Source organism: Centroberyx affinis, unplaced genomic scaffold, assembly GCF_046629955.1.
Source record: "Centroberyx affinis isolate AG114_WGS23_722 - 3 ecotype Tasmania unplaced genomic scaffold, CSIRO-AGI_Caff_v1 ptg000786l_1, whole genome shotgun sequence".
NCBI classification, from domain to species: Eukaryota; Metazoa; Chordata; class Actinopteri; order Beryciformes; family Berycidae; genus Centroberyx; species Centroberyx affinis.
The window spans coordinates 96,905-118,049 of NW_027279393.1; the positions used below are offsets into that span (position 1 = coordinate 96,905).

The 21,145-nt window shown below is 40.1% G+C and overlaps 2 protein-coding genes across 6 annotated transcripts in view; both read left to right on the forward strand.

Annotated features, from left to right (window-relative positions):
• Nucleotides 1-21,139, forward strand: part of LOC139644786 (major histocompatibility complex class I-related gene protein-like) — a 33,114-nt gene extending 11,975 nt beyond the window's left edge. The window contains exons 5-11 of one of the 5 annotated variants that reach the window (XR_011695210.1): nucleotides 1,208-1,489; nucleotides 1,688-1,993; nucleotides 2,511-2,618; nucleotides 2,905-2,922; nucleotides 3,120-3,165; nucleotides 15,250-15,403; nucleotides 21,012-21,139. Coding sequence is in view for 2 of the 5 variants with exons in the window: in XM_071520269.1 (XP_071376370.1) it covers nucleotides 1,208-1,489; nucleotides 1,688-1,993; nucleotides 2,511-2,618; nucleotides 2,905-2,922; nucleotides 3,120-3,127 (722 nt within the window). In the remaining 3 variants the exon portion in view is untranslated. Of the gene's footprint in view, nucleotides 1-1,207; nucleotides 1,490-1,687; nucleotides 1,994-2,510; nucleotides 2,619-2,904; nucleotides 2,923-3,119; nucleotides 3,166-4,394; nucleotides 6,174-15,249; nucleotides 16,285-21,011 lie in introns of those variants that run through there. The other 4 variants (XR_011695208.1, XR_011695209.1, XM_071520269.1 and 1 more) reach the window with 4 other exon arrangements.
• LOC139644787 (major histocompatibility complex class I-related gene protein-like) lies at nucleotides 6,455-13,540 on the forward strand. Its single transcript, XM_071520270.1, has 8 exons — nucleotides 6,455-6,545; nucleotides 7,076-7,339; nucleotides 10,189-10,470; nucleotides 10,702-11,049; nucleotides 11,606-11,701; nucleotides 11,986-12,003; nucleotides 12,218-12,263; nucleotides 12,679-13,540. The coding sequence occupies exons 1-7, from the start codon at nucleotides 6,497-6,499 to the stop codon at nucleotides 12,256-12,258; spliced, it is 1,098 nt and encodes a 365-aa protein (XP_071376371.1). The 5' UTR covers nucleotides 6,455-6,496; the 3' UTR covers nucleotides 12,259-12,263; nucleotides 12,679-13,540.
• Nucleotides 21,140-21,145: the final 6 nt, after the last annotated feature.

Consider the following 21,145-nt stretch of genomic DNA (forward strand, 5'->3'; position numbering starts at 1 on the left):
AATACGGACGTGACGGTGTAGTTTTCCCAATTGCCGAACAGAAAAACAAAAAGGACTTATGAATGTGTAAAACAATGACTTTATTAAAACGTTACTTGAATCATGCAGGCCAGAAATAATATTCCACCACATCATGACACGAGCGATCTTGACCACGATCGTGCAGCGATCACTGTGTACATGATTGTAGTTGTCGCTACACTGTTGCTTTGAACGTTTCCACAGTAACGAGTGAAACAGCCTTGAGTCCTGTCTATCAGTGGCTTGTATAGCCTTGTAGTCTTGAACACGTCACGGTGCGTACGACTGAAGTCCGCAAGGGCTCAGACCACAAGACCAGAGGGTGGACATTTGGATTCAGCGAAAGAGGGAGAGAGAGCAGCCATCTTAAATAACCTGGGATCCACCCATCCCAGGCGTCCCACATCAGTATCAGGGACACCTCCCAACTCTGCCTGTCAATCCCCTGTAACAAAAACACAATCTGGAAGCACACAACAGAGTGGGAGGACTGTCACAATCCCATAATAAATATATAGTAGAACTACAGATTAGATTATATTAACACTACTGTACTGTCCACAGTGTGTCCATCCCATAATACATATACAGAACACTGTGTTGGTCCATCCCATAATAAATCTCCAGCAGTAGAAACACATTAGATGATAATAACTCTACTGACCACAGTGTGTTGGTCCGTCCCAGTAGGCGGCACCAAGCCAACATCTGCAGGTGGAAATAGTTGTTGGTTGTATGGAATGATTGATGGATGGATGGACCAATCAGGACAGACAGACTGCCTCCCAGTCTCCATAATGGTCCTGCTGGTCTCTGCCTTATTCTGACCAGTTGTAGTAACACACTACTGAACAGACTCACTGTCCTGGCTGACCAGGTCTAGCCTAGTGACTAATCCTAGGCTGAAACTCTCCTTCAGTGGAAGCTTCTAGACCAGCCTCAGGACAGTCTAGTGAGCTTCTGTAGTTTCTCCTAGGAAGAGGATATTGTGGGACTGATCCACTGGCTGCAGGGTTTCAGTGGATGTGATGTTAACTCCAGGATCAGGTTCAGTGTGTGTCTGCTAGTCAGGACTCCACCTCAGAGTGTGTGTGTGTGTGTGTGTGTGTGTATCAACCACTGATAGTTGACTGTGCTAGGATCTCACTCTGGTTTACTTCAGTCTCTGTCTCTGTCTCTCTCTCAGGTGTCCACACCTACCAGAGGATGTTTGGCTGTGAATTGGATGATGAGACGGGGGATTATGTTAATGGTTTTAGTCAGCATGGTTATGATGGAGAAGACTGGCTGGTATTGGACCTGAAGACACTGACATGGATCGCTCCAACACGGCAGGCTGTCATCATCAAACAGAACTGGAACAATGACAAAGCTGGATTAGCATACAGGAAGTACTTCTTGTCCCAGTTTTGCATTGACTTGCTGAAGAAGTATGTGGACTATGGGAAGAGCACTCTGCAGAGAACAGGTAGAGTCACATGACCTGATGTATTTTCATGGACACAACAATGTTCATCTGTCTCTTCTGTTTCTAATGTACAGAAACATTACAATAAATATGAACCAGCATATAGAGACACATTGTACATATAACTGTAATGATTTTTGACTTTACTTACTCTCTCTCTCTCTCTCTCTCTCTCTCTCTCTCTCTCTCTCTCTCCAGTGCTTCCCTCTGTGTCTCTCCTCCAGAAGTATCCCTCCTCTCCAGTCAGCTGCCACGCTACAGGTTTCTACCCTGACAAAGGCATGTTGTTCTGGACTAGAGATGGAGAGGAGCTTCAGGACCTCATGGACCAGGGAGAGATCCTCCCCAACCACAATGGAACCTTCCAGACGAGCGTTCAGCTGGAAGTTTCATCAGTCAAACCTGAAGACTGGGGGAAGTACGAGTGTGTGTTTCAGCTCTCTGGTGTCAAGGAGGACATCGTCACCAAACTGGATCCAGCAGTGATCAAGACCAACAACCCGGGTAAGACTGGGATCAGAGCTGATGTAAGAGGAGAGACATTTAGTTTACTTCTTACACCTGACTTGAATTTATGAATGAATGACTGAATGAATGAATGTATTGGACAATTTCATAAAATTACAGCTCGCAAAGAAAAAGACACTCAAGCAAAGAGTGCCGTTCTTCAGATTTTATATATAGTATCTATTGCAAGTTCCAGCCTATGTTTTCTCATGCAGAGTAGCTTCTATGTACTGTATGGTGTTCCCAGATAGCTACATAGTTTAATCCTCCTTGTTAGTAAATTTGGGCTCAGTCTTGTTTACCATTTGGGCAACCAGACAGTTTTTAACTCCATGAGAATATTGAAGGAAACCAAACATGCCGGTCGGTTCACTAAAACACATTAGGTGTCTCTCTTGTTTGTCTGATTCACATGACCTCCTCTCTATACTTAAAATACTGAAGTGGAACAAAAACATAATGTGATCCATCCAGTGTTATGTGACAAAGTCTGAATGCTCTGTTTTGGTTCCAGGTTCTCCTTCAGGGATCAATACTGCTCTTGTCATTGGAGTCGTTGGACTGCTGCTCCTCCTGGTGATCTGCATCGCTGGAGTCTTCATCTGGAGAAGGAACAATAATGGTGAGGGACGAAGAGTTTTTTTTACTCATCATGAAGCCATTTTTACTCCACTGTTGGATTTTAGCACACATGCTTGTGACAGTCTTAATATATAGTTAATGTGTGGTGCTTCTGGTAATGCAAAGTCCATAAAATATAAATATTATCTTAACAGAAACATTTAGTTGACATTTCTAGTAATAGTAACGCATATATGTAACTCAATTTTCTCTTTATGTTTCCTTTCATGAATCTTAAATCATAATCTGTCATTGAGTAATAATGTAACCTCTTGTCTGTATTTCAGGGTTCAGACCTGCTAACAGTAAGTTTTCTTCCTTAAAAAAATATGGTAATGTACTGTACTGTACTGTAATATTATAATATCTGTTGCTTCCATGGTTTGTACTTAAAAGACAAGGCAGACAGCCAGGCATTAGTAATCAATCACTAATCTCTCATGTACAGTTCTGTTTCTTATAATATTGCTGTTTATTTATTTTTTTTGTCATCTTTTTGTAGCTTTGTAGACTTCATCTGCCAAACCTGCATCTCCTACCTGATCACAGTGAGTACTTCATCATGTAAACTATTCTGTGCAGATGTGCATAACTGCTGTACTGGCATAATACTAACAGATATATAAGCAGATACTCTATCTTTACTAAATCATTGATTCCCTTTAGACGCAAACACAATTTAGAGTTGTAATTCACATCTACCTGCTGGTGAGGATTCAAAAAGTCATTCTGATAAAACATTTTCTCACTCTGTGTTACAGTATAATTAATTACTATTAAAAATTATTATTATTATATTAATAACAGTTGACATTGAGTTTTTATCCTTATCCTTATTCTGAAAAAAAGCACATTGCATCATTCTATATCTAAATGTTATCTTTTGATGCAGAAATTAATATCCCATGCAATATGAAAGCAAATAGACTGCACAGTGTGAACAATAATAAGTTAAATATTTCACCTTGTCTGTCTGACCAGTGGAGATAAGAAGAGGATGGTGAACTCCAATAAATTACTGAGGCATCAAGATAAATTGCAGTTGTTTCTAATTTGCAACAAAAGTGCACATTAACAAAACGTGTTTAATTGAATATTGAGATTTTAAGTCATAGGATCTGTCAGAAAGTTGTGGGAAAAATCAAATTGTTAAAATTTGCGTTGATTTACTTACCAAAGATGAATATTTCTGGTTGTTTCTTGGATCATTTTTCTGCATTTGTGCTTCACCCCTGCCTCCATACTGTATTGGTGCTACTATTAAATGCAGGTTGTTTTCTCTTAACTGAGTGACAGTCAGAACTGGCAGCAGCATCACTGTACAGGTAAATCCTCCTCTGTAGGAGTAACAACATCAGCAGAGTACTGATGCTGCTGTACAGCTGTTTCTGCAGAGCTTTTGTGGAGAGGGATTACTACAGCAGCTACCAGAGACCAAACACATGATGAGAGAACAAACAGTTTATAAATCACACAAAATGACTTTGGTTCAGTTCTCCTGGATGCTGCTGTGGCTCAATGTTCTGCTCTGTCATTGTATAGCTGTTCAAATGGTGTGGAAATGATCTCCAATAGCATTTTGAATGGGTATGAGAGCAATAATTTTTCATTTACAATTTGAATTGGCGTTTGTGTGTGTGTATGTTGGGGGAGATTTTGAAGGAGGTTAAGGAGTATGGTTCCCCTTGTTTAACTTGCACAGAAAATGGTTTACATTGTTGAATGAATAAAATGTTTCTGAAAACCTAATTAAGAGTTTTTCTCTGCAAAAACCAAGGTCCACCTTGGTGCGAGAAATGTCCGAACCACGTTGGAGGCCTCAAAGACGGAACAAGTCCTCAGTGGGATGAAGAGGCATCACCTGACACAGAGGTGGGGACTCATGACTTGGACTCGAGTCACAATCACTTGAGACTTGATTTGATGCATTAAGAGAAGACTTAAGACTTGACTTGCCTTGGGTTCTGACTTGGGACTTGACTTTGACTTGTACTTTGATGACTTGAAAAGGTTTCTAAAGTCTTGACAAAAGATCTTGTGTTTGTGTAAATGACTTAGATTGAAAGTGATGAGATTTGACGACTGAAATTTAAATTCTGTTTTGTGAATTTGTATGGAATGATTGAATTTATTGACGTTGAAACTGATTATAGAAATCAAACTCATGATGCTCTTACCAAGTTTATATCCTATTAAAACCATATTGGATTGAAAAGTCCTAGATATTTAGTTTTCTTTGAAGGATAAGGCTGGTGTTTTTTAATGCTTTGCTTACCGTCAACAAATCCTATGAAAATAACAAAATCAGTAATGATTTTGTTTTGCTAACAAATCTCGTCCATGTAGCCGGTGCCCAATGCAGCCATGTCCCAGCAGCCATAGAACTCCATTGTATTAAAAAAACATGATGCACCCTGGCGTAATGAAGAATTTGTTCCCATTTGAATTTGATTTGGTAATAACTACAACAGCCTGACTTTTCATGGTAACAGTTAGTGATTTTTAAAATGTAAACTATGTCTTTGTGAGCTGTATTTCAAGGTTTTTAGCTTACAATTGGAGCCAGTGACTTCCGGGTTGATGGCTAAAAACGGTACGTGGGAAGTCAGAAAGTAACAGGAATAGAGCAAACACATTGATTTTGTTATTTTCATAAGATTTGTTGATGGTAAGCAATGCATTAAAAAACACATCTTATCGTTTAAGATATTAAATTGATACTGGACTCTTGATTTGTTCTGACTTGACTTGGTAATCTACATTTAGACTTGGGACTTGACTTGAAACTTGGGACTCAAGCAAAGTTGACCTGGCCACACCTCTGCTATCTCTGCCATCATTCTGTCAAAGGAGAAAGACTAAACCTTGCTGGAATGGGAACCAGTGAGAGAGAGGCTGATCAGAGTACATCTCAGTTCAAAGTACTGCAAACTAACCATCCTGCAGTGCTGTGCACCAACAAATGAGGCTGAAGAGGACAAAGACAACTGGTACGAACTCCAAAGCACCCCAACACAACATGCTTCAGATAACTGGAGACTTGAGAGCCACAGTGGGCTCTGACAGTACCAACTACCAGAGAGCAACGGGCACCCAGGGGTGCAGAGAAAGAAACAACAATGGAGAACGGCTGATTGACCTGAGCATGAACAACAACCTCGTCATCAGCAGAAACATTTTCCCACACAAGGACATCCATAAGCTCAGGTGGAAGTCACACATATAAATAAATGTTGTTTTTTTAAGACCCCTCTGAAGTTTGTTGCTTTCATAAACTAAATCGTTCTATTCCAAATCCTTGAAAAAAGTTAAAAGCAAAAATGCCCTAAAGCTATGCAATACAATGACGATATATGAAGATTTTTATCCCCTCTTATGCACTTTATGTTAGACTTTGGTCTGTTATATGGATTTATTGTATCTGTTGTCAGTTGTTATATGTTGTATTTGAATCTGCTGCTCAGTTGTAGGCTTATAAATTGACTAGCCTACTGCTTGTAGTTTGAATTTGTTTGATGCAATTATAACAAAAGAAATAAAAATAGAAGTCAGTGTGTTCCAGTCAGTCTGTTATTACAGAAACTTGGCAGGGTGGTTTTAGTTGATGGGACGGAGGGATTGTTCAAAAATCAATGATGGTTTTATTGGTTGTAATTTATAGGCTCCACCTGCTGGTACACCACGAAGTTGCCACTAAAGAAGTCTCCTCCCTGGTAACCTATGATGTAAAAGTCTTTTCTGAATTTCTATTGGCTAGAATTGGATCTTTCACCGTGAAGCTGACTGTAACAATCTGTGGACCAGAGACAAAGTTTTAACCAGCAGAAGCAGAATTTATTCATTACTTTAAACTGTAGTCTACTTCTTTATCAAAACAAGATGAAGGAGATTATTTTGTTGCTGCTCTTCTGTCATGTTGCATCTCCAGGTAAGATCACATTTAAAATCTTTCCTTTGTAGTTGTTGTAACTACCACCAGCATATTGAGACTATTTTGTGATTATAGATATTAATGTCAGCTTTTTCAACTTTCCTTCTATACTGATACTTATTGATATGATGTATTTAATATGATGAAATATTTTAATTAAATAACAGTTGTCAAAATAGCATGATGTGTTGACAATAATGACTCATGCATTCCAGGTCGTAAGATTTTCAGAAAATTGATATATTTGACAGTGTTTTGAAGTGAAATAACCTTAAATTTCTGGCAAATTATAAATCCCTTTTGATTCGGTGTTAATGAATACCAAGCCTTTACAAAATGAATGAAAACTCTCTGTACATTACTCAAGACACTGTTGCTTTATTTATTTGTCCCATAGTCATCAAACAGAAATGTAAATTCTCTGCCGTGCTCAGGGAATTTTCAACCGATAATATATTGTTGTTATAAAGATTTATTCAAAAAAGTATAAATAAAAACCTTCCTTCTATTAACTGTTTGTCCCACAGTGACTCACTCCCTGAAGTATTTCAACACTGCATCCTCTGGAGTCCCAAACTTCCCAGAGTTTGTGGCTGTTGGATTGGTTGATGGAGTTCAGATCGGTTACTATGACAGCAACACCAAGAGAGCAGAACCCAAACACTGGATGAACAAATTCATAGCAGATGATCCACAGCACTTGGAGTGGAACACTGTGAGATGTTTGGAGGCCCATCAGCTCTTAAAAGCCGAACTTCAGACTCTGAAGCAGCGCTTCAACCAAACTGGAGGTTTGTTTGTGTTTCACTTTATTCTGCTGAAATGTTTTTCATCCTTGTTTGTTGTAAAGTAACAGAGAGATGTAGCTTCCATCATAAACACACACACACACACGCAGATACGATGACTGGATGCTAGTCTGCTGTACTCATACAGTGTTTCTGTCCATCCCATAATAACCAACAGAGATTTTTAACAGTTTATCTTCACTAGATTAGATTAGAATAATTTATAATATAAAAATCATAATAACTCCACTGAACTGCCCACAGTGAGTCGCTCCATAATAACTCTACTGTAGAAACCTGTTTATCACAACAGTTTCACAACACACAGCTGATAGAATAACATTACTACCTGGTTTCTCAAACTACGGGAGGACTGCAGGACTGTAACCTGGACACAGGCTGCTTCTGCTGGGTCCCATATGACAGTTAGCAGTATGTTTTAATAAACCTGCTGACAGGACAAGATGTCAAATTTCTCATCCAGGTCACAGGTTGAAAAAGTTCAACACCCAACTCTGCTGTGTCTATCCCATAATAAATATATAGTAGAACAGATTACAGATTAGATTACATTAACTCTACTGTACTGACCACAGTCTGTTGGTCCATCCCATAATAAATCCCCAGCAGTAGAAACACATTAGATGATAATAACTCTACTGACCACAGTGTGTTGGTCCATCCCATAATAAATCTCCAGCAGTAGAAACACATTAGATGATAATAAATCTACTGACCACAGTGTGTTGGTCCATCCCATAATAAATCTCCAGCAGTAGAAACACATTAGATGATAATAACTCTACTGACCACAGTGTGTTGGTCCATCCCATAATAAATCTCCAGCAGTAGAAACACATTAGATGATAATAATTCTAATGACCACAGTGTGTTGGTCCATCCCAGTAGGTGGCACCAAGTCAACATCTGCAGGTGGAAATAAACATCGCAGAAAAGGTTCGGAACTTTGTGTTTGGTAGATTATTTCTCTGTTGTAACAATGCTTCTTGGCAATACATTTTATACTGTTGGAAAGCCTGTTTATTTCCCTTTTAAATGGTGCCTCATTTGTAAGGAACATGCATTTGTGGGATGAGCAGCACAGCTGAGTATGTGGGTTGCGCTCATGTAAAATTTGCCAAATCTTCTCTGCCAATGCCAAAGAGCTTATTCTGCTGTTGCTATTGACTCTTGTTTGGTGTTGTTTGGTGGATTGGATGATTGAAGTCTATCAGTAACAAGGAAGAAACAAGACATATTGGCAATTTTACAATTTATTCATTTAACAAACAGTCAGGAGCCTCAGTAGCGTGTGGAAGAACCATACACAGCCACAACAGCCTGGCACCTCCTCCTCATGCTGGTCACCAGCCTGGTCACACACTGCTGTGGGATGGCATTCCACTCCTCAACCAGGATTTGTCGCAAGTCAGCCAACGTGGTTGTGTTGGTCACTCTAACACGAACAGCACGCCCAAGCTGATCCCATAAGTGTTCAATTGGGTTGAGGTCAGGACTGTTGGCAGGCCATTCCATTCTCTCTACTCCCAAATTCTGGAAGTAGTCTCTGATAAACCCCGCTCTGTGGGGGCGAGCGTTGTCATCTTGGAGGATGGAGTTCGGTCCCAGACTCTGGAAATATGGGATCGCCACTGGTTGCAGAATCTCATCTCGATATCTCTCTGCATTGAGATTGCCTCCAATGATGACAAGCCTCGTTTTTCCAGTGATGGAGATGCCGCCCCACACCATCACACTGCCTCCACCAAAAGGTGTTACTCTATCGGTGCAGCAATCAGCATAGTGTTCTCCCCGTCTTCTCCACACTTTGACCCTACAATCCAACTTCCGTAGGCAGAATCTGGACTCATTGCTGAACATAACGTTCCTCCACATGGTCAGGTTCCAGTGCAGGTGCCAATCAGGTACCTGATTGTCAGCACCTGGGGGTACCGGAAGCTCAAAAGAGTCAATAGCAACAGCAGAATAAGCTGTTTGGCATTGGCAGAGAAGATTTGGCAAATTTTTCATGAGCGCAACCCGCATACTCAGCTGTGCTGCTCATCCCACAAATGCATGTTCCTTACAAATGGGGCACCATTTAAAAGGGAAATGAACAGGCTTTCCAACGGTATAAAATGTATTGCCAAGAAGCATTGTTACAACAGAGAAATAATCTACCAAACACAAATTTCCAAACGTTTTGTTCGATGTTTAGTTGTTGGTTGTATGGAATGATTGATGGATGGATGGACCAATCAGGACAGACAGAATGGTCCTGCTGGTCTCTGCCTTATTCTGACCAGTTGTAGTAACACAATACTGAACAGACTCAATGTCCTGGCTGACCAGGTCTAGCCTAGTGACTAATCCTAGGCTGAAACTCTCCTTCAGTGGAAGCTTCTAGACCAGCCTCAGGACAGTCTAGTGAGCTTCTGTAGTTTCTCCTAGGAAGAGGATATTGTGGGACTGATCCACTGGCTGCAGGGTTTCAGTGGATGTGATGTTAACTCCAGGATCAGGTTCAGTGTGTGTCTGCTAGTCAGGACTCCCCCTCAATGTGTGTGAGTGTCTGTTGGTCTCTGTGGTAAAGAGAGGATACTGACTGTGTTAGGATCTCACTCTGTTTTACAGCAGTCTCTGCCTCTCTGTCTCTCTCTGAGCCGTCCACACTGTCCACATTATGTTTGGCTGTGAGCGGCTTCCATCCAGCCAGTAACAGCAGTAGGTGTAGATCCTCTGTTTTGGTGTCTGTGGATCAGTGTGTCTCTGTGGTAAAGATGTGATATCAACCACTGATAGTTGACTGTGCTAGGATCTCACTCTGATTTACTTCTCTGTCTCTCTCTCAGGTGTCCACACCTACCAGAGGATGACTGGCTGTGAATGGGATGATGAGACTGGGGATTATGTTAATGGTTTTAATCAGCATGGTTATGATGGAGAAGACTGGCTGGTATTGGACCTGAAGACACTGACATGGATCGCTCCAACACCGCAGGCTGTCATCATCAAACAGAACTGGAACAATGACAAAGCTGGATTAGCATACTGGAAGGACTTCTTGACCCAGGTTTGCATTGACTTTCTGAAGAAGTATGTGCACTATGGGAAGAGCACTCTGCAGAGAACAGGTAGAGTCACATGACCTGATGTAGTTTCATGGACACAACAATGTTCATCTGTCTCTTCTGTTTCTAATGTACAGAAACATTACAATAAATATGAACCAGCATATAGAGACACACTGTACATGTAACTGTAATGATTTTTGAGTTTACACACATCTGTTTCTGTCTTTCTGTCCCTCTCTCTCTCTCTCTCTCTCTCTCTCTCTCTCTCTCTCTCTCTCGCTGTCTCTCCAGTGCTTCCCTCTGTGTCTCTCCTCCAGAAGTCTCCCTACTCTCCAGTCAGCTGCCACGCTACAGGTTTCTACCCTGACAAAGGCATGTTGTTCTGGACTAGAGATGGAGAGGAGCTTCAGGACCTCATGGACCAGGGAGAGATCCTCCCCAACCACAATGGAACCTTCCAGACGAGCGTTCAGCTGGAAGTTTCATCAGTCAAACCTGAAGACTGGGGGAAGTACGAGTGTGTGTTTCAGCTCTCTGGTGTCAAGGAGGACATCGTCACCAAACTGGATCCAGCAGTGATCAAGACCAACAACCCGGGTAAGACTGGGATCAGAGCTGATGGAGGAGGAGAGACATATAGTTTACTTCTTACACCTGACTTGCAATTCATGAATGAATGAATGAATGTATTGGACAATTTCATAAAATTACAGCTCTGCAAAGAAAAAGACACTCAAAGAGTGCCCTTCTTGTTCAACATCAATTATATATAAATACAACAATACATTGATTTAAAAAAACAAAAAAACATTTTTTTTTATATTTAAAAAAGGATTTTATATATAGTATCGATTGCAAGTTACAGCCTATGTTTTCTCATGCAGAGTAGCTTCTATGTACTGTATGGTGTTCCCAGATAGCTACATAGTTTAATCCTCCTTGTTAGTAAATTTGGGCTCAGTCTTGTTTACCATTTGGGCAACCAGACAGTTTTTAACTCCATGAGAATATTGAAGGAAACCAAACATGCCGGTCGGTTCACTAAAACACATTAGGTGTCTCTCTTGTTTGTCTGATTCACATGACCTCCTCTCTATACTTAAAATACTGAAGTGGAACAAAAACATAATGTGATCCATCCAGTGTTGTGTGACAAAGTCTGAATGCTCTGTTTTGGTTCCAGGTTCTCCTTCAGGGATCAATACTGCTCTTGTCATTGGAGTCGTTGGACTGCTGCTCCTCCTGGTGATCTGCATCGCTGGAGTCTTCATCTGCAGAAGGAACAATAATGGTGAGGGACGAAGAGTTTCTTTTACTCATCATGAAGCCATTTTTACTCCACTGTTGGATTTTAGCACACATGCTTGTGACAGTCTTAATATATAGTTAATGTGTGGTGCTTCTGGTAATGCAAAGTCCATAAAATATAAATATTATCTTAACAGAAACATTTAGTTGACATATCTAGTAATAGTAATGCATATATGTAACTTAATTTTCTCTTTGTTTCCTTTCATGAATCTTAAATCATAATCTGTCATTGAGTAATAATGTAACCTCTTGTCTGTATTTCAGGGTTCAGACCAGCTAACAGTAAGTTTTCTTACTTAAAAAAAAATATATATATATATATTTTTGGCATGTACTGTACTGTAATGTGTAATATTATAATATCTGTTGCTTCCATTGTTTGTACTTAAAAGACAAGGCAGACAGCCAGGCATTAGTAATCAATCACTAATCTCTCATGTATAGTTCTGTTTCTTATAATATTGCTGTTTATTATTTTTTTGTCGTCTTTTTGTAGCTTTGGAGACTTCATCTGCCAAACCTGCATCTCCTACCTGATCACAGTGAGTACTTCATCATGTAAACTATTCTGTGCAGATGTGCATAACTGCTGTACTGGCATAATACTCACAGATATATAAGCAGATACTCTATCTTTACTAAATCATTGATTCCCTTTAGACGAAAACACAATTTAGAGTTGTAATTCACATCTACCTGCTGGTGAGGATTCAAAAAGTCATTCTGATAAAACATTTTCTCACTTAGTGTTACAATGTAATTATACAGAAAACACTCAGCATTGATTTTTTATCCTTATTCTGATGTACAAAAAAGCAGATTGCATCATTCTATAGCTAAATGTTATCTTTTGATCCAGAAATTAATATCCCATACAATATGAAAGCAAATAGCCTGCACAGTGTGAACAATAAGTTCAATATTTCACCTTGTCTGTCTGTTAATCTGTCTTGACAGGCGATGAGTGGAGAAAAGAAGAGGATGGTGAACTCCAATAAATTACAGAGGCATCAAGATAAATTGCAGCAGTTGTTTCTAATTTGCAACAAAAGTGCACATTAACAAAACTTGTTGAGATTTTAAGTCATAGGATCTGTCAGAAAGTTGTTGGACAAATCAAATTGTTCAAATTTGCGTTGATTTACTTACCAAAGATGAATATTTCTGCTTGTTTCTTGGATCATTTTTCTGCATTTGTTTTTCACCCCTGCCTCCATACTGTATTGGTGCTACTATTAAATGCAGGTTGTTTTCTCTTAACTGAGTGACAGTCAGAACTGGCAGCAGCATCACTGTACAGGTAAATCCTCCTCTGTAGGAGTAACAACATCAGCAGAGTACTGATGCTGCTGTACAGCTGTTTCTGCAGAGCTTTTGTGGAGAGGGATTACTACAGCAGCTACCAGAGACCAAACACATGATGAGAGAACAAACAGAGAGGACACTGGCGTAAATATCCACGGGGCCCAGAAGCTGTCAGGGGCCCATGTAGGAAGGTGATTTTTTGCTGCTTTACTGCCCTCACGCACATTGACCGTTTCACGCAGTCTTCCAAGTAACCGTTCAAGGATATCACTACTGGTGATTGTGATAGCTATATATACCACCTTCCCACCTTGTGTATAACACTTACGGTTTTGAGTCATAGCCTATTTTTATGTGTTTTTATTTGCCCTTATCGGGACTTTAGGGGCTCCGTAGTTTTATTTCTTTTACAGAAATATCTATTATTATTTATTGATTATCTTCTGCACCGTTTTTATGCTCTGTGTTACTTGTATCTATTTGACTATGTTCCTATTGTACTGTACTGTGTTTTTACTGTTTTCACTGTTACACAATTTCTATTTTGCACTGTTTTGTTATCAGTTGCTGTAACGCCCTAATTTCCCTTCAGGGATGAATAAAGTACCATCTTATCTTATCTTAAAATCTTCTTTAAATTTGGCTGGATTGCTTTACTGGCTAGACTCCAGCATCTGCTTATTCACATGAAACCTGCTATACTTTGCTTTATAATCTACAATATGCAATAATTTGCTGACTTGCGAAATACGATCGACTTCTCGTTTACTTTCAAGACTCATACCCAAATACATAACCTTAATGTTTTGACTCTGTGGCGAAACATCAAATGTACAATTGGGACAGTCAATAATAGTTCAGCCAAATGAAAATATCTCGTAATTAGGAGATCAGGATGTACATTTGATAAGTAAGTAAGTAAGCTAGCTACCTAGCTTTGGTGAACATATATGATTGGAAACAAAGTAACGTTAGTATCCAGTTATGGAATTATATTTATCACCACTTTGGCTGATGTGATGTGAAACATGATGGGTTTGTTTGCTACATCAGTTAACTAGCCAACTCGGTAACATTAGCGATTAATATATTTTCATTTTTGGGTGAACTATTCCTTTAAATGCGTACAAAAGGCGACACCTGAACGCACCCTTAGTCTTCCTAAATGTTCGTAGAGGGACAAGAAAGTCCTTGACTGTTTCTCGGTCATGATGTCAAGGACTGGAGGAGGGAGACGTACCAGCAGACTCCTGACCAGACCTCTGACGTTAGCGGCCATGGCAGTAGACTGGGAGTCGCTGGACGCCAGTTTGATCAGAGTCACCAGGAAGTTCTTGCACTTCTTCACATTCTCCAGGGTTATCAGGGCCATCTAGATGAGTGGTTCTCAACATGGGGTCCGGGTACCACCAGGGGTCCTTGAGGGGGTTCCAGGGGGTCCCCAGCAAATTGATGAATTTTTAAACTTCACCGTTATTTCGTTTACAAGAAGTGAACACAGAGAATGTAGAAGAATGACTGTTTTGATCATAGCTTCGCTGTCATCTCTCTACCTACAATACAGATAGTCATGATATTCTGGACAAAATCAAATCAAACAAAAATATTCTCAGATTTGAGTTTGAGAGACAAAATCTCATCAAATGGGGTCCGTGGCCCTAATGTGGACTAAATTAGGGTCCTTGATATGCAAAAGGTTGAGAATCACTGATCTAGATAATATTCTTTTTTGTCCTGTATTTTGCCCAATAATTTAGCCTTACATTGGCAACTTTTTTCAGTGCCTGCACATATACATGCTAGGCCCCTTGTATTTGTTTATTTTTGTTTCACATTTTTATCTACTATGATTTTTTTTTTATTCACTTGTATTTTGCACTTTGAGAATTTGCCTTTTCCATGCTTCAAAGCACTTTGTTACATTTGTTTTAAAAGGTGATATACAAATAAATCAAGAGACAAATGTAAAAAGGAGCCACAAATAAGGTTTTTACTGCCCCATAGTATAAAATGACAGATCAAGGAGAAGGGAGGGGTGGCAGAGGGCTGTGCCACAGAAAAGTTCTGTTGATGATTTTGAATTTCCTACTAGTCACTGATAGAGGGTGACATAACTGATCATAGAATGAATATCATAGATTACTTAATACCCCTTTAAGATTACAGGAATGATCGATCATAGGAATAACATTATGTGTTATTTTTTCTTTTTCTTTCTATTAGTGAAATGCAAACTGAAGGTGGAGGGTCGGTGTGTGTGCTGCCTTCTGTACCGCCTGTCTGAGAGCAAGGCTGGCTCCCCCGATCAGCCACAGAGTTGACTGTCTGGACTACTGCTGGTTTGGAAGCTACACCAATCACCTGAACAACACACAATGTAACTGAACATCACACTAGTCACAAGGCACACCTACTGCTCAGGCTGCACAATAGAGACAAAAAAATCATAGTGCAAAAGAAAAGTCAAATATAGCCACAGGCAGCCATGAAAGCCTTTAGTGACTGGTAATAATATGGAAAAGATCTGTTCGTGGTTCTGAGGGTGAAGTTGTAAAGGCTTTGTTTATTTTTGGCAAATAAAGAATAACTGGCTTGTGCTGATAGCTTATGTGAAAACACCTAACTAGCCTGTTTCTAGTGACAATTAAAGGAATAGTTCACCCAAAAATGAAAATTCTGTCATCATCTACTCACCCTCATGCCCTCACCCTCAGGTGAAGTTTGTTAGTCCATATAACACACAGGGAGGTTGCCAGCACAACTTGGTAGCAGCCTTCTCCAAAACAACTGAAGTCAATGGGGACCAGTTCTTTAGAGTTCCAAAACAAAAACAGCCAAACAATCACACTGTGAATAGAACGACCTATACAATTGCAGACCCTAATTGCAAAGATGGAATACTAAAAGTGATCTGATATATCCAAAGATGATTTGATTAAAATTGAGTGTATGGTAGACTGAAATGTGCAGCTGCAAATAGTTTGATAAATTGACAATGTGATATGTTTATACAGAGTTAGATGTCTGTAAAGTCATGTTTAAATTGATTAATGGAGGACACTAATAAAGTTATCATTTATTGTATTGATTTATTCATTAATGGAGAGCACTACAAAGTTCTATAAAGTGGTTAGCGCTGCCAATCATAGCTGCTATCACAATGATACACTTCATGGAGATCATGGCCCAACACATAACTAGTAGACTGTTTATGATCTTCACAACTTGTGTTGAGCGTCTACCATCTGAAATCTTTTGTCTATCTGTGTTTTCAAATTGTTTTGGGGTTTTTCAATGGGACAAAAGTGACGTTGTATGGCCTAAACTCCAATATTAATTAAAAAATGAACTCATCAGATCATTCAGTTATAAATTAAACACAACATTGTGGGTTTTTGTGATACTCTTTATCCTCCAAAGAAGAAATTCCTCACTCACCACCATGCTGTTCAATATTTGGAATATATTAGAAGTTTATCAGAATTTATTGGAAGTCAGAATACAGAAGATTATTTACTCCTTTGTCTACTCATACCAAGCCCCTGTATCTATGGATTTATGGTCTATGGAGATCTGCACTAGCATTGCAAATACACAAATGGCTTTTATGTGAAAACATGCCTAATGTGCAATCATTTGTATATATACCATTTAATATACCAATTTTAATTTAGTTAACCATTACTCTTTCACTGTAAATCCTCTGAGCGATTGAATGAGTGAAACCATGTGGGTCCAGCTATTTTGAAATCTGAGTGCTACAAATGAGCGGCCAACACATTTCTGGAACCTTGATGATTACCTTGTGACTAGCAGATCTATGGCAGAAGATTCTTGCTTGTAGTCCATTCTGGGATTTGTAGTTCATTATCTATGTATTTATCCATCAATATAAACATCGAACAAAAAGTTCGGAAATTTGTGTTTGGTAGATTATTTCTCTGTTGTAACAATGCTTCTTGGCAATACATTTTATACCATTGGAAAGCCTGTTTATTTCCCTTTTAAATGGTGCCCCATTTGTAAGGAACATGCATTTGTGGGATGAGCAGCACAGCTGAGTATGTGGGTTGCGCTCATGAAAAATTTGCAAAATCTTCTCTGCCAATGCCAAACAGCTTATTCTGCTGTTGCTATTGACTCTTGTTTTGAGCTTCCGGTACCCCCAGGTGCTGACAATCAGGTACCTGATTGGCACCTGATTGGCAGCACCTGTGAGCATGGGCCCTGCTACAGTGGTCAATTGGTGTCTGCTCCAAGAATCGGCATGCCACGTTTGTCTGATCTCGATAAGGCCTGTGCGATAGGGCAACTTCAAGCTGGTGTTCCACAAAAGCAAGTTGCGGCATTATTTGGAGTGAGCCATAGTACAATCTCCAAACTGAAGGCCAAGTTCCATGAAACGGGGGATGTCAGAGACAGACCGCGAAGTGGGCGTCCCAAGAAGACGACACCCCAAGAAGACCGGTTCCTCACCCTTTCAGCACTTAGGAACCGTAGGCTGTCTTCTACAGATTTGCAGTCAAGGTTTGCAGGACGATATGGCACACGGCTCTCAGCCCAGACGATCCGGAACAGACTGCACGCAGCCAATCTCCGGGCTCATGGGGCTGCCAGGAGGCCTGCCATGACTGCCCTTCACCGTCAGGCCCGTTTGCGCTGGTGTCGGCAACACCTGCACTGGAACCTGAACATGTGGAGGAACGTTATGTTCAGCGATGAGTCCAGATTCTGCCTACGGAAGTTGGATCGTAGGGTCAAAGTGTGGAGAAGACGGGGAGAACGCTATGCTGATTGCTGCACCGATGTGGGGCGGCATCTCCATCACTGGAAAAACGAGGCTTGTCATCATTGGAGGTAATCTCAATGCAGAGAGATATCGAGATGAGATTCTGCAACCAGTGGCAATCCCATATCTCCACAGTCTGGGACCGAACTCCATCCTCCAAGATGACAACACTCGCTCCCACAGAGCAGGGTTTATCAGAGACTACCTCCAGAATTTGGGAGTAGAGAGAATGGAATGGCCTGCCAACAGTCCTGACCTCAACCCAATTGAACACTTATGGGATCAGCTTGGGCGTGCTGTTCGTGCTAGAGTGACCAACACAACCACGTTGGTTGACTTGCGACAAATCCTGGTTGAGGAGTGGAATGCCATCCCACAGCAGTGTGTGACCAGGCTGGTGACCAGCATGAGGAGGAGGTGCCAGGCTGTTGTGGCTGTGTATGGTTCTTCCACACGCTACTGAGGCTCCTGACTGTTTGTTAAATGAATAAATTGTAAAATTGCCAATATGTCTTGTTTCTTCCTTGTTACTGATAGACTTCAATCATCCAATCCACCAAACAACACCAAACAAGAGTCAATAGCAACAGCAGAATAAGCTGTTTGGCATTGGCAGAGAAGATTTGGCAAATTTTACATGAGCGCAACCCACATACTCAGCTGTGCTGCTCATCCCACAAATGCATGTTCCTTACAAATTGTGACAAAGTGGGTGAGAACTCTCCTCTACTCACTACTTGTCCCTTACATAGTCATCTTATGCAGTACACCAGCTTATTTCTGTATGTGTCCATGTGGTTATAATTTACTATTGCTTTTGTAAAATTGCATCACTTACTATCCCGGGTTTGTTTGTGGTAGCATTCTGTTACAGTTCACATCAAAGCACATGAGTAAGTTAAAGCAAACACACAACCATAAGTTAGTTTAAGTTACCTTTACTATGTTGCAGGTTGGAATATTGTTTAAGTGTTTGTTCCTTTGTTCATACTTACATAGTGTGTTCCTTGGTTCAGACCCACCATGCAGGACTACTGTTTGGGAAGGGGCCCGCCCAGCATTTCCTGATTTTATGGTATTGGTGATGTCATGCTGACATCACTGGGCCAGACCAAGTGGAAGGGTTTTCTTTTTTTGTAGGAATGTTTCTTGGGGTTTGTTTAAGGCATTCTAAAAGTAATGTTAAGATTACTTACCTTGAATGAGCCATTTAGTAATGTAAATGAGCTTGTAAGTGAGTCAAGAACATCATTTGATTTCCTTGTATTAAGGTTACTGTGTAGGTCAACCTTTGTATGTTATGGTACTGGCTGAATTAGTCTGTGTGTGAATTGAACGCCCTATAAATTCAGAAGGGTTTGTGCTCCTGGGGGGAAGGGAGGCCGTGCTGCCACAAACACGTGCCGTTTGTTTGATTTACTATGATTTAACTTTCAGAGATTATTTTCTTGTATTTTTTTTGTTATTTAGCCTGAGTTACACATGTAATGGCGAACACTGTAAATAAATATGCACCTCTGCGAACTCAAGATGTCTGCCTACCTACCACCTTCCTTGCCATCCGAGCTAGACTACTTTACACAAATGAGGCACCATTTAAAAGGGAAATAAACAGGCTTTCCAACGGTATAAAATGTATTGCCAAGAAGCATTGTTACAACAGAGAAATAATCTACCAAACACAAATTTCCGAACTTTTTGTTCGATGTTTATTATCTAACCAGATAATATCGCTGGTCGTGGCTCATGCTGCAGAAACCATTTTTTCCTCTAAATATTGAAACATCACGTGTGTGTGTGTGTGTGTGTGTGTGTGTTCGCTGAAGTCAAAAGCATTCTAAAGTCAGAACAGCGGCTCGAGCTAAAGCGCGTGCTTCATTCAAACAATAACAAGTCCAGTGTCCGCGCGCAGTCGAGAAGCTTAGAGCGAGGCTCCGTGAACTAACAACGTTAGCAACACTTTGACCCCACGGACCCATAAAAATCCACAATAATTCATAATTAATGAAACAATTACTGTGTTTTACTCGGAACCGTCACATCTCAGTTGACACACTACTTTTTTTCTGAGCTGCATTTCACATCCTTCACAAAGTTTCTTACTTGTAGCTCAAGTTACACCGTGAAAACGCACAAGAAAGACAAATTTCTTCCACTACAAAGATGAAAATGAGTCAGTCTTACCGGTTTGGAGAGGTCGTTGCCCATGGTGCCAAGTCCTAACCAGGTCCGGCTTTTGCTGTGAAAATTTTACCAAAAAAGAAAAAAACTCCGGACAAAAAACAAAACAAAAATTCACCCAAAAACCCCCAAAAAATCAACGAATAAACGAATGAATTAACGAAAAATGTATAAATGAAAAAATAAATGAATTAAAAAGTGCCTAAATGAATGAACAAATGTAGTCAATCGATGCCAAAATGTCTCTTGAGTCGGAGCGTGCTCTCGGGTCAAGTGATGATTCTCATTCCAAACAGCATTTAAACAGGGAATGTTGCGCTGTGGCATCACAGCTGTTCTCTGACTCTAAGAACTAGCAGCTAGCAACATAGAACCATAAAATAACTATGGACCTTTTTACAGCAATGTCACCTGTAAATATACTAATAATGTGCATTTGGCCATCTGGACTCATATCTATAGGAGAGTAAACCACCTAAAGCCAGTTTGACCAACTCTATATTTGTGGAGGAGTTTAACCATTTTTTAAGATGACAAAAATCTTTCTGATATAAATTCATAGTTGGCCTGTAAGTTGTATCAAACTTGTATGATAGGGGGAAAAAACGATTTTCTATAAGGACTGGTGATTTTTTGTTTATTGTTTGCATCACTGCTTTACCTTTACATGCTGATGATGTGACAGCATTTTCTTCATCACATTTTCTACACTTGGTCACAAATCATTCATTCATTGTACTTTTGAAAATAGCTCTTTGCAAATAATAAGACATCTTTCATGCTCAAAATCGTTTATTTTCATGCTCAAATAATCATGATAGGGAAATATCATCTTTGCTCCTCTGTCCCTCCCTCTTCCATTCTTCTTCCTTTTACATGACATAGTGCTTCATTGTGTTTTACATGTGCCGCCTTTTGTCTTATCAAAGCAGTCGGACAATTATAAAAATATACATTTCCATTTGGAGTCACACTTTTGAGCTTGTTTACATGTGTTTTTTTCCTTCTTTTCCAGACGCTGATCCATTCTTCTCTACTGCTCAGCCAAAGATTCCTCTCCTCTTTCCTGTTGAAGAGACACACACACACACACACACACACACACACACATTAGCACCTAGCACAAAGCATCATCATCAGCATCCTCTC